The sequence below is a fragment of the Centropristis striata genome, chromosome 13, assembly GCF_030273125.1.
Source record: "Centropristis striata isolate RG_2023a ecotype Rhode Island chromosome 13, C.striata_1.0, whole genome shotgun sequence".
NCBI lineage: Eukaryota > Metazoa > Chordata > Actinopteri > Perciformes > Serranidae > Centropristis > Centropristis striata.
This window is the reverse complement of record NC_081529.1, coordinates 5,193,287-5,210,632: the sequence shown is the minus strand read 5'-3', so window position 1 is coordinate 5,210,632 and position 17,346 is coordinate 5,193,287. Positions and strand designations below refer to the sequence as shown.

Genomic DNA, 17,346 nt, shown 5'->3' with positions numbered 1-17,346 from the left:
CAACTAAAATGCTACAATTAACTATTAAAAGAAAAAGTGAAAGCGTCAAACTAGACCAGAACAACATCCACACTCACCACTTTACTTTAATTGGAAACATAATTTACAAAATGAACATCATAATGTATTTAAGAAGACTTGAAAGTAGCGATCGAGAACATAAAGTTATGAGAGATTTTTTTATTGCTCCCTAGGTAAACAATCCATAAACATCATGTGAGACAGTAATGACACTGACTTGTCTGCTCTGGTCTCAAACTACTGATAAACTCACAAGAAACAGAGCCTGTCATGTCTTACTGATGGTTTGACCTTTCACTGAAAGATGTGTAAATACTCACTCAATAAAACGGTTTCTCTCATATTCTTTTGGGATTATTCATACAATATAAACTATATCAGATATAACTTTATCCAATCACACACTACTATATATATAACGCTCCATTTAGTTGTGTTAAAGCGAACCCAAAAAACCCCAAGAGTCAAAGCACACCTAAACACTGATCTCACTTCACTATAGGTGTGTGTGTGTGTGTGTGTGTGTGTGTGTGTGTGTGTGTGTGACCTTGCAGAGGAATTCCCTTTCTCCCCTAGCTCGAGGGAAGTGATACCCTGCTGCAGACGGACAAATGAGTCGCAGAGCAACTCAGGACATGCACACAAACACACACACACACACACACACACACCTTCCATCAGGTGTGTGTCTGTGTGCAAGTGTAAACTGTTGCTAAGTCACTCACTCGCTCATACACACACTCAAACACACATATGTGCATTATTTCGAGCTCCATCTGGCGTGAGATCTAAATCATTTTTCTTTCCCTCTTCCTCCGTTATCCATCCATCCGTCTAGCGGAGCCCTCTCTCAGCCCTGGTATCAGAGTGCAAAGTCCCCTAACACCTGCATTCACACTGCTTCCTGTCTAAAGGCACAGAGGGTCCCTACAGTGCAGCGGATGCTTCCTCTATAGGACACTATTGACCCATTACATATACACACGGGCCAATTACCAGCTAACCCGCTGCTGTGCTGAACAGCACCTCTTCCATCCTACAGCATATACAGTAGACAGTTGCGTCTGAATATTTCACTGTTGCTAGGAGACGTGAAATCCTTGAACACATCCAGTTGGCTGTTAATACAAGTGGAAAAGACATAGACTTTAAGCAAATTGATAAAAAAAAATAACACAAAAGCCCAAGGTACCATGACATTTTCTCAGATAACTTGTGTCATTTCCTGTGGCAACGCCCACAGAGCCGATGTTGGACGTGTCTCTGCTGTTTAGTAAGGAGATGAAGAGTGCAGAGAAAAGAAAAGTGGATCAAGTTTTCTTCATCAGTAAGAGTAAAATGGAACCAAGTATTGCCGTGCCTTTGACTTTCACACGTCTTTTCTGAGCAGCTGAAACTAGCCACACAATCAGATGTCTCACTTCGCTTTATCGTTTCAGGAAGTGAACACTGCATCTCTATTGATGGACTGATCCAAAATGAACAAACTTCAACCTCAAGTTTCATCCTCTATCAGTGGTGCAGAAAGTTTAATTTTGAACTTTGTGACAAAGCTTATCCAGCTCAGTAGTTAAGTACTCTGCAGGCCATTTTCACAGAGGATAGTTTGATATGCAACAGTAGAAAAAGCACAATTGAATGATGGCTGAATTAATTTATTCCTTTCAGAGTCCTGGTATTGTGCATGCTGGTTGAGCTGTCTCACTGTCGAGACTTGCTAGGACACTTGAATAGAACAATCAGGGTTCATACAGATTTTTAAAAGTAAGAATTAAGCACTTTTAAAGCGATTTCGAGGGACCGAAAACAAAAGTTTCCAGACTCTTGAAGCCGTTATCGTGGCATCTAAATTACTACAAGTGCTACGACAATTTCATTTATTCCCACAGCAATCAATGTATATTGAAACTTTGCTTATTTTACCAGCTGTTAATAATAACTTACTGTGTTTTGATCAAGATTATTTAATGCCTTCTTACTGCAAGAGTAAGGGATCAAAAATAATGACGATGTGATTGTTTTGATTTTGTGTATTGACGATTATGCTGAAATCAAGTATTTTTAAAGACTATATCTAACTTCAAGCATATTCCTAACCTTGAAAACATAAAACTAGACCATAACCAAGCATTTTCCAGTGTTTCAAGACTTTGAACCTTGAGCAAGGCCACTGCTACAGTGGCAAGAAAAAAAAAGGTTATTTAACAGCTTATTTTCTTATTTTACATTTGCAATTTTAAAAATAAATACATATTTGATTATACAGCACTGTTTCGTGCTGACTCACTTCCTTCCACATCCTTGGTCACCTTCCAACTATCAATACCTAAATCTACGCCTACAGTGAGCTCCACTATGAATAAAGAACCAAAGTCCTGCCTCCACTTCCAGACTTGCCTCTGTTGCACCTTGTGCTTTTCCACAGAGACTGTTTCCACTCATCTTTAATAGAAGAAAAGCTAAATCCACAGCTGCCTTTATCTTGATGAGATGTGTGGGGTTTTTTTTTTCTTTAAACGTAGACAATCATAACACATCTCATATATATTTAAATATGTAAGAAATCAGTTGTCTGTTCTTTCTTTTCATCAGTATTTATTTTACTCCCAAAGTGGAGTAAGAGCTGCATGATATTGTTCTTCGTTTCCGTCAAATCTCATGGAATTGCAGGACTATTTTAAACTGCTCTGCACAGCAGGGAGGTCGACTGTCAAGCTAGTGACATTTTGAGTCAAGATTTGAGCTTTGGAAATGGTGCGCATTAACACTAACAGTGAATAAGCAATGCCCTCATTTTTCAAAAAGCATGTTTTTGTTTGTTTTTTTAAATTACGACTTCTGGTTTAGAATCAAGAGCCCAGAACTTGCATTCACTTGAGCACTTTGGAAAGGCTGAGAAAAAGACAAGAAAGCATATGAAATGCGTTACTTCAGAGGACAAAGGGAAGAACTGAAGGGAAAGAAATATGGAGACAGGAGTAGAAAGATGGAGAGGATGAAAAAGAAGCAGGTATCGGAAGGAAGGTGAGGACGAGATAAGACAAAAAAAATAGAGGAAGTATGAGTATTGGCCTTGCAAGTGGGGAATAAGAGAACTAAATAAAAAAAGAGATAACCAGAGTAGAAAAAAAGGAAACAGAAAACAATGAGATAAAGTATGGAAGCCAAAGTTAACCTCAACCATAAAGCAATGGAATGCCATCTAATATTGGTAGATTAGTGCGTGTGTGTGTGTGTGTGTGTGTGTGTGTGTGTGTGTGTGTGTGTGTCTTAATCCACCTACCTTGACACTGGAATCCCTGCTTGCCAAAACCCCTGTAGAGAGAAAATACACATACAGAAAACAGGTTGAACAATGTACAGGTACGGACGTGTGTATGCACATACACTGCTATTGCTCTCTCCCTTCACACACACACAAACAAGAAACTGGGAACAGGAATTCTGAAACCCCCTGTCTTTGCCTCAAGACATTTACATAGAAGCAAATGTCAAACCCCCTCTGCCATTTGTGTGCTGCTAAAGCTGTCCATCAAAAGGCCCACAAATTAAACAAACACACACACACACACACACACACTGAAGTATGCAGGCAGCGAGGACGTTCGATTATTCTACGAACAGTACAGTACATGCACTGAGGTCAGCTTGGGTCCACACACACACACACACACACACACACACTATTCTGTTAGGCAGGGCTGCAGCTGCCCCAGGGCAAAATGGTCAACCACACCTAGTCAGCGGTATGGGGAATGCTGGGATTCCTGCAGGTGCACGCACACAAACACACACTTGCACACATGAACGCACATGCAGCCCTGCTCATTTTCATATTGTGACTGCAAATAGATAATGTCTAGGGACGTGAACTCACTCGGTGCACTCAGTGTGTCTTTTGGGTTTTGCTTATTGACCCACATAGATAGATAGATAGATAGATAGATAGATAGATAGATAGATAGATAGATAGACAGAGGATTTGATCATCTAAACAGGTCAAGCAATTGCACAGGGTGCACTGTGTTCTCTTTAGGGGTATTTACAATCAGTGAGACCATCCCATTAGATTCCCATGAACGCACACACACAATCTTCTAGGTCAAATCATTTAGCCATTCACAAATTAAAAAGGAGTTAAATAACGGCCGTTTTGGGAATAGTGCACAGCACGGATAATAATAAATGGGACAAATTAGGCCAACCTAGAGCCGGAAACTCATTTAATAACCCCAGCCGAGCGCAGTCACTGTCTAGTAAACCCTGGTGGGTTGCATGGTGACATGTCTGCACAGGTGATTGGGAGGAGAAAGTGAAGAGAGGAGGAGGAGGAGTTATGTCAGTAGTTGTATCAGCAGTTGACCCTTTTCGTAACCACTCTTATTCCTTCTGGCCACAATTCACAGCTTTCTTATTATACTTGCTCAGCCTCTCAGTTCCTCTGCCTACTTAATACCATCAAACAGTGGTCTGCAGCTATTTCCTTCCTATTGGTGGAGCCCACATATATCTCCGTCTTCCCTCCTGCCCTACCTAACACATATAGCATCAACAAGTGCAAGAATAAGGCTGAAATCGATGTTTATTTTGAGGAATCTGCAACCAGTGCAGCCCTCCCACTGTCCTTATTCCTGCTGTAACTTAATGATGTAATACTATTAAACACTACAGCCATTTTGTCTTTTTCATATCAATAGGCCTCCTCTCTCTACAATTTTCTTACTTAAATTGATATGATATCATGAACTAAACTTGGCCTGTCGTTTATCCATTTTTTATATCATCATTCTTGGTGCAACCACTGTCCAAACTTCGTAAATAGTTTATTTTTCTATCAATTTATTAAATTAATTTTTGTTTCATTACTTTACACTGTAACAGCACCGCTAAAGGCATTAAACACAGTCCCCTGTGACCCCCTCCGTCCACCCTGCTCACCAGATGAAGTCGGTGCAGTGGCTGCAGAAGGTGGGCTGCTTGAAGAAGCGCGCGATGAATTTGTGGTCCTTCACCTCGTGCACGTTCTTCTGGCGGAGGGCTCCCTGGCGCGCGAAGCCCCGCATGGGCTCGCGGGGTCCGTCCTCCCCGTCGCTGTTGGCCGCCGCCGAGTCTGCCATTCTCCGTGCAAATCTGTGCAAATGTCTTTATTTTGACTTTAACTCAACGACGCGAGATGTTGGCGCCCCCGGGGTTGCCAAAGTCGCTTCTCGCGCTTTTTTTTCCGGGTGGAGGAGTCGACAACTGTGGTGTTGCGGGTCAGCTGGTAGTTTGTTTGGAGGCTCGGTAAGCTTGTCCTTCAGTGGAGTAGACGAGCTGCCGCTGCCGCTGCTCTCTCTTCGCTTCCTCCTTTTCTTCTGAGCGCACAGAGAGCCGGTAACTACCAGAGAGAGAGAGAGGAGAGAGAGAGAGAGAGAGAGAGAGAGAGAGAGAGGAGAGAGGGAGGGAGGGAGGCAGAGAGAGAGAGAGAGAGAGAGAGAGAGGGGAGCCTTAACTTCCTTACTTTTCTTTGACATTTAAGTGCTATTTGAAGAGCTTGAACTGTAAAAGCTCACTTATCTCTCGACGCCCTGACACTTTCTCCCTAAAAGTGCAGCGCAATTATTTAGTTAAATGCGACTTTGAAATACATTCACAATGCTGAATGGGAGATTTATGTCTGTCAAATTTTTCAGCAGAATCTGTATTATAAAATAAGAATATGTTTTTACCCTATCAATTTTCTGTGTCATGCTGAAGGTAATGATAAAATTTAAAGTGTTCCCGAAGATCTGAAGATCATGTTTTCGGTGGTGATATTTGTTTATGAAGTGGTTTTATGTTGCCTTTGGAGTGAGCGATATGGATCAAATCTTCTATCATGAAATATTAGATTATTAGGTCGATTTCACATATAAAGTCTGGTGGACTGTAAGCATTGTAAACAAATGTCCCACTGTTGACGCTGACTTCCGTCTATTGGGCAGAATATGTGAAGGAAAGAGCTGACACTTTTCTGAAGCAAGTCGTGGACTTAAATGTTTTGTTGGCATTCTTTTTTCACTTTTATGAGGCTGTGCGATTGAATCCAATACCCACCATTCTGTCACTAAATAATTTTAAGACTTTGCTGTTTGTGTGTGTGTGTGTGTGTGTGTGTGTGTGTGTGTGTTGTGTGATCGTCTGAACATATTCCGATAAGGGCCTTTTCTTCATTATTAGACCACGTTGGTCCACGAGATATTTTTCATGCCTACTACTTTGCCAGGTGCTGATTCTCAAATTTCAGCCCAAATTCAACTCAGAATGCGATGTGTTTTGGTTTGCTTCCTTCCTTTCATTCAGACTGCGTTCTAACATGCTGTGGACCGAGACCCCTGTTTTTTAGTAGACCAGAGTTCGGTTCTTTGGTCTGCACTAAGAGTTTGTTTCAAGTGGACTAAACAGCTCAGGTGTGAATGCCCCGTTAGAGGAGCAGGCATAATATAAAGTGCACAGAGGGCTGTTTAGGGTGGATTGGTAGATAGAACGAACCCTGGGCCTTGACCCAGGAGGCTGGTGTTTGTGTTCCATGTGAAACCAACATTTGTTGATATTGTTGTTATTTGGAGTCAACTTGTGCAACTGCACGTCCAACCCTGTTTTTTTTTTTTTTACCCTTACCTTAGTCAAGTAGTTTTATTGCCTAATGTGAACACAGAAGTTTACTTTGGAAAGCCACTGTGCATGTATTAATCAGACGCTGAGGGCCGTGACAAAACATTGGTATCTGACGAGTTGGAATGAGAATGAGTTGGTTACTGATAACGCCAACGATGGCTCTTCTCTAATCATTTGTTGCCGTGAGGGACAGTGAGGCAGTTTGCACAATAACACAAAAATGTTATCAAGGCAACTAAATGGAATTTAGCCATTATTAATTTAACTATTTATATCAGACTAAGGCAAGTCAGATGTCTTCCATGAAAAAGGCCTACCAACAGGCTTTACACTTTGTGGAAAGGTGGGTCAGGAGCCAAAGGACAGCTGACTAAGTGTTCATACGGGGTTGTGACAGTGGGAGTGGCCTATAACAAAAAGGCACATAACTAAATAAACTCTATACCGTGGGCCACACCTATAAACAGTTGTGAAAAAGTACTGCACCTTGCAGAGTTCCTTTTTGTTAAGTTATGGTTTACCTCGTCTCCTAAATTTTGACCCAGCCCCTTAATCAATAACTTATTCATTGCTCGATATAGACCTTTGAGGGAGTTATCAAAGCAGAACATTCTTTTTTCATTGGTGTGTTAGTCCTCCCCCCAACATTTTAAACAGGTATGTCATACAGCCTTGCAGTAGGCAGCATTGGACCAAGTAGAGTAGTTTTTCTGGTCTATGGCCAAGTGTTTGTGTGGTTGCAGCTATTGCCCATTTGCACTTGTTTTATTATCTTATCTTAAAACAATATTGACATGCCCATGTACAGTAAAAGGATTATTGGTTCCTGTTATCGTTCCTTTTGAAATCAAAACATCCCTTTCTAATTCTGTTTTTAATGCAATATGTCATATAATGTGTCAAGTCATGGGGAACAAAATCCACCTTCCTCAGTTTGAGCTAACGTTCACTCCAAGTTGAGGCTTTTGCTGCCTGAGTAAGATATGTCATGTGGTTATCTTCCAAAAGTTGCAGTCTTTTTAGCATGAAATTCTCTCTCATGTATATCATCATACACTTCCCTCAAATAGAATTGTGAGTCCCTGTTCTCAACATTGGAAGTTCAGAACTGTTTAGCATTCAGATGGTAAAAGTCGAGACAATTGACTCCGTTTACACAGATTTTTAGTGTGAAAACTTTCTCCTTGGTGCAGACCTCCAACCACAGCCACATTACAGAACTCCATCTGCAGATTGTGTCAATGACCTCAGCCTGAAAACACATTTAAAATGTGTTTGAAATGCCCTTTATATGCTCAAATTGCTTGCCCTTACACGTGACATTATGATAAACGTTCCATTTTGAGATTCACTTTCTCCTGGAGCAAGTTATGTGATATGGAAAAGCAGAATAAACATCATTTCTTAAACAGCAATACATAAAGCCACCAGTAAACACAAAGAATGACGTTCAATATTTGAAACTGGAGTGCTCATTTCCAAAAGGAGATATCTCCCATTTGAAGAAGGAAAAAATACAGACTCTTTAAGTCTTGAGTGCTGGCATTGAAAGCAAGCACAGTTGCTGAGTTCTGACTCATCTTAAGACTTTTGCTTTCAAAGGGATTTTGGAGGATCATCATCTGCGATTGTTGGATGAATTTCATGTCACTAAGTTTTCCAAGATGCATTTAAGGTATTAAATTATATGACTTCCTGAGTCATTTGATCTGTGAATATGATGCTTCATAGAAAAAGCCAAGAAACCTATTTAACCACCTGCACCTCTCAGTATAGTAAATGTAGAGAGATGAATATGGGAGGTGTGATAACAGTGATGCAGGGACAGGGGATTGTTACTGTGGGTGTGAAGCAGGACATCACTGCTGTGGCAATGCCTACATATCCTTCACATACATACATTAACAGTGAAAAACAAGATATTTTAACAACTGATACAGTCGTAGTATTGATCTTCCAAGTGTTTTAAGGCCACATAATCTAATTTCAAGACAGTGACAACCATCATCCTAACTGGTCCATGCTGTGCACACACTTATATCGTGGCAGTCAGCTGGCAGAGAATGACCTAGATGAGATTGATTTAGCTGCAGAACAGATACCAGGGTGTGCAGATCATCCTGGTCTCATCAATACCATATTTACTGTAGATTTAAGCTTCCAGTTCAGATCTAATTGCCTTGCTTATACAACCTCTAACATTAGATGCATTGTTACATAATCGGCCGTCTCGACGACCAGCAGTCTGTGAAATGATGAAATCGGCTTAATTTGCAATGGTACCAGGCATCAAGAGACACTGGCAGTGACGTAAGCATACCCTGCCAGTACCTGAATGGGCCTGTGTGTATGTATAGACTGTGACACAGTGACCCGTCGTTTCACAACATAAGCTGCTGATCTCTTTCAATTTCATCAATACGCAGGACGTGATGTAACTAGTCCCCTGGGCTACTGAACTAGGGCGAAGGCTATGCCAACGTGCCAGCTAGGATGCCCGATTAGATGTGAATGAGAGCAGGTATGTCACTGGTGTTATCACCAAAATCACATTAAATCACTCTTAAAAGTCCCATATTGTAAAAAGTGAGATTTCTATCATAAAGCAGCTCTAAATCCACTGCGACATGCACACAGCCCACATTCAGAAATGGTGCCTTTAAATAAGCTCTCAGGTCTTCTGTAAATTGTGATGTCACAGCTAAACTGTATTTTGGTAGAGTTCAGCTACAGTGCTGTTACAGTCCTTCCCCAGCTGCAATGACAGCGGAGGGACGTAGAGAGACCTGGAAACAATGAAGTATCAGAGCAGACTGGGCTTTTTAAGGAGTGGGGCTTAAAGAGACAGGCGCTAAAACTGAGCAAGACAAGTGGGAATACCATTGTATATAAAAAATGCACTGTCTGACATAAGTGAAGCTGGCTGCAGTATATGTCATAAATTCCACCCCTCCATGTTAGTGTATTACACATGGGCAAGTAAAAAAATAGTTAAAGATGGTGGAGATGCGTCGTCCATATACAGTCTATGGTGATCCCAGGTATAGTCAGACAGACACAAAAAACAGACAGAAAAATTTGTTTTTTGAAAATTAAAGCATTTAAACATGAACCTGAAAATGAGCATAATATGTCACTTTTCATTATTTATCTATTGTAGTTGCAGCTGACATTTCCCCTTTCATATCCTGCTACCAAAATGTGTTATCATTAACAATATCACATCAAATCACTCTTAAAAAGCTTTCTTTTGACAAGCCTAATAGTCTACAGTCATGCTAGCAGCTCCGTCAGGCTGTTTGGGCTTTGAGCTAACCTTTAAAGCCATTGTCAACATGCTTACATGTACACAATGACAATGCTACTGCTAACATGCTGATGTTTAGCATGTATGATGTTAACCATCTAAGTTTAGCATTTAAGCATGCTCACATTTGCTAATTAGGTCTAAAACCAAGGTATTTGGACATACACAAAATGCTAGCTTGCCTATAAATCTATTGGGGTTGCAAGTAACATTTCCATTTTTTTATGGCTTACTGGACAAATTCACCAGTTTTCTTTCGACCTGCTGCTATTGAATCTTTACAAGAAAATCTATATCTTTAACATTTATGCTAAATATCTTTTAATGCTTTTTTTAGCATGTCTTACACTCACCATTTTGAGACGACCTCCAGCAACAATATAGTGAGAAGTCCACTGTGGAAAAGGCACAGATACAAGTAGCCCTGTCTCACAGTGAGCAGATTCACTCTGTAAACACAGGTGTACATAATAACAATAATAACGACATGGCCTGCTTATCTATGCATTGTTTGCTATAAAAACTGGTGTGAGAAAAACTCACTTCACAAGTAACATTACCCTTAATAAGCCTTTCTCACAGCACTTATACAGAGTTATCAGGAAAGCATACTCTCATAACACAAACTATGGCTCTGTTGTATTTGTGCAGTCCAGTGAAAGTGACATGCACAATGCCAGGACCCTGAACTCAAAGCAGCTAAATGGAATTCAGCCGTCATTAATTTCATTATTCACACCTGTGCTTTTCCTGCTGCCACAAGTTCAAATGTCTTCTGTAAAAAAGGCATATTGACCAGAATGCAAGTAAAAAGTTGAATTATGTTTAGCATTAGGGTGAAGATAAACTTGCTGTTAACTGCACAGTCTCCTGCGCATAGAGACAGAATGTTATTTAGCCCTGCTCCCACCAGAGGAGAAAACAATCCATAGCTCTCCATTGACTTTTTATTGACAGAAGGAGTCTCTTTGTCAATTCTGTATGCTAGCAAACAACAGAAAAATGCCTAAAGGCTGCTGTGTGGGGAAATGCACTAATAAAGTAAAGAAAAACCCATTATTAACTGTCTACAAGCTGATGAACCAAAAAAACAAGTTTTTAAAGGACAAATTTGGATACAAACATGAGACATCAACAATGGAAAAACTGTGGGGAATTGATATATAGGCTAACTACAGTTCTAATATTTTGACAAGATATAACTTGTGTTAGGGTGAAATGTGAAAATAAACCTGAAAGCAATGCAGTATTATGTTTGCAAGTTCCTTAGCTTGCTAACACCTAGCTAACATTAGCTTGCTAACAGCTAGCTTGCCTCTCTGGTAGACATAGAATACAAAAATTATCATTTGACATGCTTAAATCAATTTTTTTAGACATTTTGTTCACGTTTCAGTCCTTGGTTGCATATTGCGGCAACAATAGTTTTCCCTTTCAGTGGCTGCTGTCTTCAGAGTATGACATTCTGTCTCATTACGCGTGTTTCCACTGAGTACTTTTTGAGTACTTTTGGAAAGCGGCTGAGTGTTTTGGCTCAGCCCACTAGTTAGTTCCCCTCGGCCTAACTAACTAAATTCGAATGTGACAACAGACTGACGCAGCAAGCAGTGTTGCCAACTTAGTGTCTTTGTCGCTATATTTATATATATTTACTATTCATACCCCTCTAGTGACTCTTTTTCAAAAAAGCAACTACCGAAAAATCTAGCGACTTTCTGGTGATATTGGAGACATTTGGAGACTCGTTCCTACTCTTCTTTTTTTTTTTAAAGACATTTTTTGGCCATTTTTGGGCTTTATTGATAGAGACAGAGTGAAAGGGGAGACAGAGGGGAGACATGTGAGAAAGGGCTCCGAGTCAGATTCGAACCCGCTTACGAGGACAATGCCTCTATGGATGCCCCGTTCCTACTCTTCTTAATGAGTAGCGATGTCCCAAACCTCACTAGTGGGCCAGTCCTCCTGCAGCGGTCTCAGGAGATGGTAACCCCTCAGCGTCCAGCTTGCACCAATCCTCAAATTAATCACACATGCGCGAAATCGACGCCTCAACCGTATCCAATCAGCATTGACTAGTTACTAGCAGCTCAGAAAGTATCTACCCGAGACAGGTACTTTCTGAGCTGCTACCTGAGCCGCTAACCTGTCAAGTTGGGCGGATCTTGGGCGGATCCCTTTCCCAAGCCACACCTATAGCAGCTTTCGAGAGGGAAAAGTACCTAATGGAAACGCACCTTTTGATGGCTGCCTGGCATGTCCTGCCTCTGATTAGAGTGTTGGTTGTGCATGTCACCAGAAACTAACACTATGTGTTTGAAAGGTGCAAAAAACACATTAATGGAAGGGGCAATGTTGGAGCAGTACTCACCATTTTCACAACGTCTTTGATTTAAGGGCCTTAAATATCAGCTAGAATATTCACTGTCACATTTTCAACCCTAATCAGAGTATCTTTGATATTAACCTCCTGGAATGTTTTCCATGTTTGTAATGTATATGCTGCAAATTCTTCTTCCTCTGTATTTCTATACATACCGACCTCTCAGGTGTGCATCTGTCCTCTAGTGAAAACCTCCAGAAACATGCATTGTACACAGGCAAATATGTCAACAACACTGTTTGCAACACAACCAGTTGTGTTCGTGAAAGCTTGGTTAAACCGCAGCTATACCTATACCTATACACTAGTTTGACTAGTGTGCCATCACTTTCACTTCCCCAAATGGATTCCACCGGAAGACAATTATCAGTCACAACTATTTTTGATAAGTCAAAACGTCTGCCAAGAGAAACAACTTTATGGCCCAAATCCCCCATAAACCCTGAACCCTCACAGCGAAGAAACTGCAGGGCCTTGAAATGGTAAAAATAGGAACGAGCATAGATATAGAACATCTGTGGGGACTTTGTGCCATATTACCTTGAGGATGCCCAAAATTCATTGTGCACAATAGTGGGTTTGGGACTTTTTGTTTTATGTTTTTTTACTCTCGCCTGATATGAACGTCATCCCGGCTGTTGCCTTAGGCTGCATTCACACCAAATCAGGTGTTAGTGTGATTAGCGCAGGGCTGCTACTAAACACACTACCCACATTAACACTATGAATTGTGGGTAATTCTCTCAGGCAAAGTCTGCGCAAATGTGACCTTGCAGAAAGTGCACATGTGCTTGATATTTTGACGTGAATGCTCTTATTTTTTAGTCTGTGAGTGTGGACCCTGTTTTCTGAGGTTTTTTGAAAAGCATTCTGGGAAATATCAGCTCACTGAAACTCAAGTAGATGGTGTTTAAGGGAAAACAGTTCTAAAGAAGAAAGTAATTTTAATTATTTACAATCTGATCAGTGATAATGTAAAATGAATGCAGGTTGCAAGTTTCTGTTTTTCTTTAACTTTCCATCTCTTGCTTTCTGTTTTTTTTACTCTTCCTTTCTTTCAGTCATGTAGAGAGCACCCCTGCCTTCTCTGTCTCTGCGCCTGCTGATTTCGATCTCTGTATCTCACTATTACATCCTCATTTTCTGCCTCCTCATCCTCCGTCTTCCACCTCTCTCTGAGCGTATTTCCTCTCCAATCCCATGGTCCTTTTTTGTCATCTTTTTCTTCCACCAAGGGAGGGAGTCGTTACATAAACCTGTTGTTTCCTTCGTCATCTAGTGACTACAGCACAGAACGCGCTCTGACGCACAAAAACAGTCACACAAGTGCATGCACACACACTAACTATGCTGCTTTAGGCGGCACATTATTGTATTGAGGTTTGATCGCTTGTCTTGACTCAGTTCTTTGATATTTTTACCTTCATGTAAAACATAATGCTTTCATCTCTGCATCGCTTTCTGGTTAAAAAGAAAGAAAAAAACGCACACACTCCACCCTTCCACACATGCAAACACACACACACACACACACACACACGGCCAATCATGATCACAGCTACGGCGCTTTGAAGCTATAACCCTTACACACACATATAAACACATGTTGTCTACCTACTCCCACACACGCTTGTGGCCAATAGCAGTCGGACTCCAGAGGGATAAGTCCTGCTGTACTGCATAGCCCACACACACACACACACACACACACGCACAGGTAAGTTTAGCCAAAGGTAAGTACAGTATGTGGTAAACCCACACTTACAGGCACAATTACCTCACTTATGTAACTTTTGTGTGTCTCTAATGACTTTCTGTGTGTCTCTCTCTCTATCTCCCCCTCTAATCTCTTCTCTGTGTGTTTTTTCTCTTTCTGCTCCCCTCACCCTCTCGCTGTCATTTTAAGAGCTGTTAAATAAGGCTCAAACATCATTGATCTGAAACCACAGAGAGCTCATTCTTCTGCTTTCACACGCCATTTGCATATCTGCACTTCTCTCTCTCTCTTTCTCCGGCTGTGTGTGTCTGTGTGTGGTTTGCACAAACGTGTTTATTGTACATAACATGTTTGAAGCCGTGTGATTGTGTCTGCATGCGTGTTGCCTTTACTGTTTGACACCTCGAGCAGCACAGGCAGCATAGGGGTGGATGGTGTGTGTTCCAATAAATGGTGATCTGTTTAAAAATTATAAAGGTTCTACTGGAATTGATTCTTTACAGTCTCTCTCTCTCTCTGTCTCTCTCTCTCTCTCACACACACACACACACACACACACCCACACACACACACACACACACACACACACACACCACACACACACACACACACACACACACACACACACATCTCTCGCTCTTTCTCAGAGTGTGATTGCAACAGGAAGTTTATAGCAGAGAATAGCCACATAAGAAACTAGCATTATGTCCTTGAATGCTGAAATTTAAGTTTAGTAAATGTAAATTTTGGAGACTGTTTTCAGAGAAACAATTGCAGTGTGGGTAGTATTTGCAGATTGTTAGGTACCCGTTCATTTGCCTGCAAAAATCCACCAGATTAAGTGAACCGCCCAGTCTGGCATCATCAAATGGCACATGAATAACATGCATAAAATAATTTCACTTTTTTTCTGCATGTTATTGGCAAGCAGCAATATTAGATGCTCAGAGTTAGAGCTCCGGAACTGAGTTTAAGGATTATTAATGATGACAGAGCCTTTTTTTGATGGGCAAAGGACTTTCACCCAAGTGTTGTGTACAACGAAAAGTCAACATTACAAGTTATTTAATTGACTTATAGGTATTTTATTGTAACCATTGCTTGGATATGTTCACATCATAGAAGTTTTGTTCACTAAACTTCCATTTCACAATATTAACCACGGTTAGGTGATGGTCAAGTGTTCAAAACTGTTGTAAACTGACTGTTCCACAGTGTTTTAAAAGCCATAGAATCATGTTGAACCTCTAATTAAAATACCGGATAAGGTATATTGTCTAATTCAGGCAATTTATTGTGTGTTTTTTTTTTGCAGAATTCTTATTCATATAGCATATCTTCATAAATGAAACCAATATGCTGACCCCATCTGTCACAACAACATATTTGGCACTGCAGCTTAATTTAGAGGTAATATTTATTACACCCATTCATAGTTTCAGACTCAGTGGCTTACAGGAAAGGCAGCTGTGGTTCTTTACAACACTCCAGTTTAGATTTATTGGCAAAGGTGACGGCTTCATTACTAATGAGGTCAAAGAAACTGCAAGAAATCTTGTTTACTCTGTCTGAGCAGCACAAACAGGTCAGCACAAGACTCAAATCTCACACTGTTTCTTGTCAAACAAGGTACATTATGAGGGTTGGCCACACACACACACACACACACACACACACACACACACACACACACACACACACACACAAACAAACATGTGCATACACACCCAAAGGCATAACAGTACATCCAAGTGTAGTCAATCCATCATATTAAATGGCTTTTAATAAAAGTGTAACACCATTATTCTTTTATAGAAATGGTTAATACTGAACTGTTGAATAGAAATCTGCTAAAGACAAGTTCATTGTTCATTTTGACTCAATCTAAAGTCAAATTAAATTACATTCTGAAACAAAATCAGGTTTAAAAAAACATCAAACATCATATCTGCAGTAGTCCATTATAAAAGGACTGCTGGAAATTAAAGTTAAGCACATTTGGCTTGCTGTTTAAGTCATGAGTCATCATAAGACCTTTGCTTACATAACAGTTGTCTTCATGAGGGTAGAATCCATCTGTTTCAGATATTCACTGATGAATGTGAGGTGGGTCATTTTGTTGCCAAACCGGATGTACTGTGTATTGCTTGAAATATTAAACCTTCAAATAATCAGGAGACAATATAGAAATGAGGTGCGGATTACTGTATGGCTTTATTTTAGATTCAATCAAAGAAGTCCATATAGTTAAATGACTGTATTGGTCCTTTAGGATCTTTATACCAGACCATCTTCTCCCAATAAACGGCCTTAAAAATCATCTGTGCAAGCAGCTCATATATATATTTATGTTTGTTGTTAGGTGTCAACCTCTAGTGGCCGTAGTAATTATGACGGGGGTCAGGCAATGGCGCATATTTTATACAGTCTATGATAAAGACGGACAACAAACAAACAAAAGCTTTATTCAGGAGACTTGTGTTTGTGTTCCATGTGCAACAAATGACTCAGCGTTGACTTATTTTAATTACATAATGTCATTATATGACATTGTTAAAATGTCTTTCCAAAACATAACCCAAGACGCTTACAATATGTATATATACTTATACTTATACACTTATATAGCGCTTTTCTAGTCTCTTTGCGACCACTCAAATCGTTTTACACTACAGACAGCGCTCATTCACCACAAAAAAACTCATGCTACCCTAAACGGTGCCACCTGCCACCATTGGGAATTCATTCATACACCGATGAACGCAGCATCAGGAGCAATTTGGTGTTCAGTATCTTGCCCAAGGATACATCGACATGTGGGTTGCCACGGTGAGCGATTGAACCACCAACCTTCCGATTAGTGGGTGACCACTCTACCAGCTGAGCCACAGCCGCCCCATAACTGTGAGCATGTACTATCCATACCTCCACGCAGTGACACAGAGCCAGTTGAAAATCTCTAATTTCACTTTATTAGAATTGCCATATTGTTCGGAGATCCATTTGCCAAAAACCTATTCTGTATTAATAGTAAGGTCATGTTGGTTATACATTACAGTTTCTAAATGCCAGTTAGGTTACAAAAATTGTATTATAATAATGTGCATTCACATTAAATGAACTCACACCCTTCTTTCTTCCTTTTATCTTCTTGTTAAAAATAAAAACATTTACACAGGCATGAGATATGTTAGATGTTATCGACACAGATATTAAAAGAAAAAATCCAAAATATAAGTATAACAACACATAACACAGTTAAACATGTAGGTATTAAAGTCCTAA

General features: G+C 40.3%; 1 protein-coding gene across 2 annotated transcripts in view; it reads right to left on the bottom strand.

The window, feature by feature from the left end:
- Positions 1-5,332, bottom strand: part of LOC131983177 (protein kinase C beta type) — a 145,489-nt gene extending 140,157 nt beyond the window's left edge. For both annotated transcript variants that reach the window (XM_059347847.1, XM_059347846.1), the window contains exons 1-2: positions 4,960-5,332; positions 3,305-3,336 (exon numbers count right to left, since the gene is read on the bottom strand). In XM_059347847.1, the coding sequence (XP_059203830.1) occupies positions 3,305-3,336; positions 4,960-5,138 (211 nt within the window). In that variant the 5' untranslated portion in view covers positions 5,139-5,332. The remainder of the gene's footprint in view (positions 1-3,304; positions 3,337-4,959) is intronic.
- Positions 5,333-17,346: the final 12,014 nt, after the last annotated feature.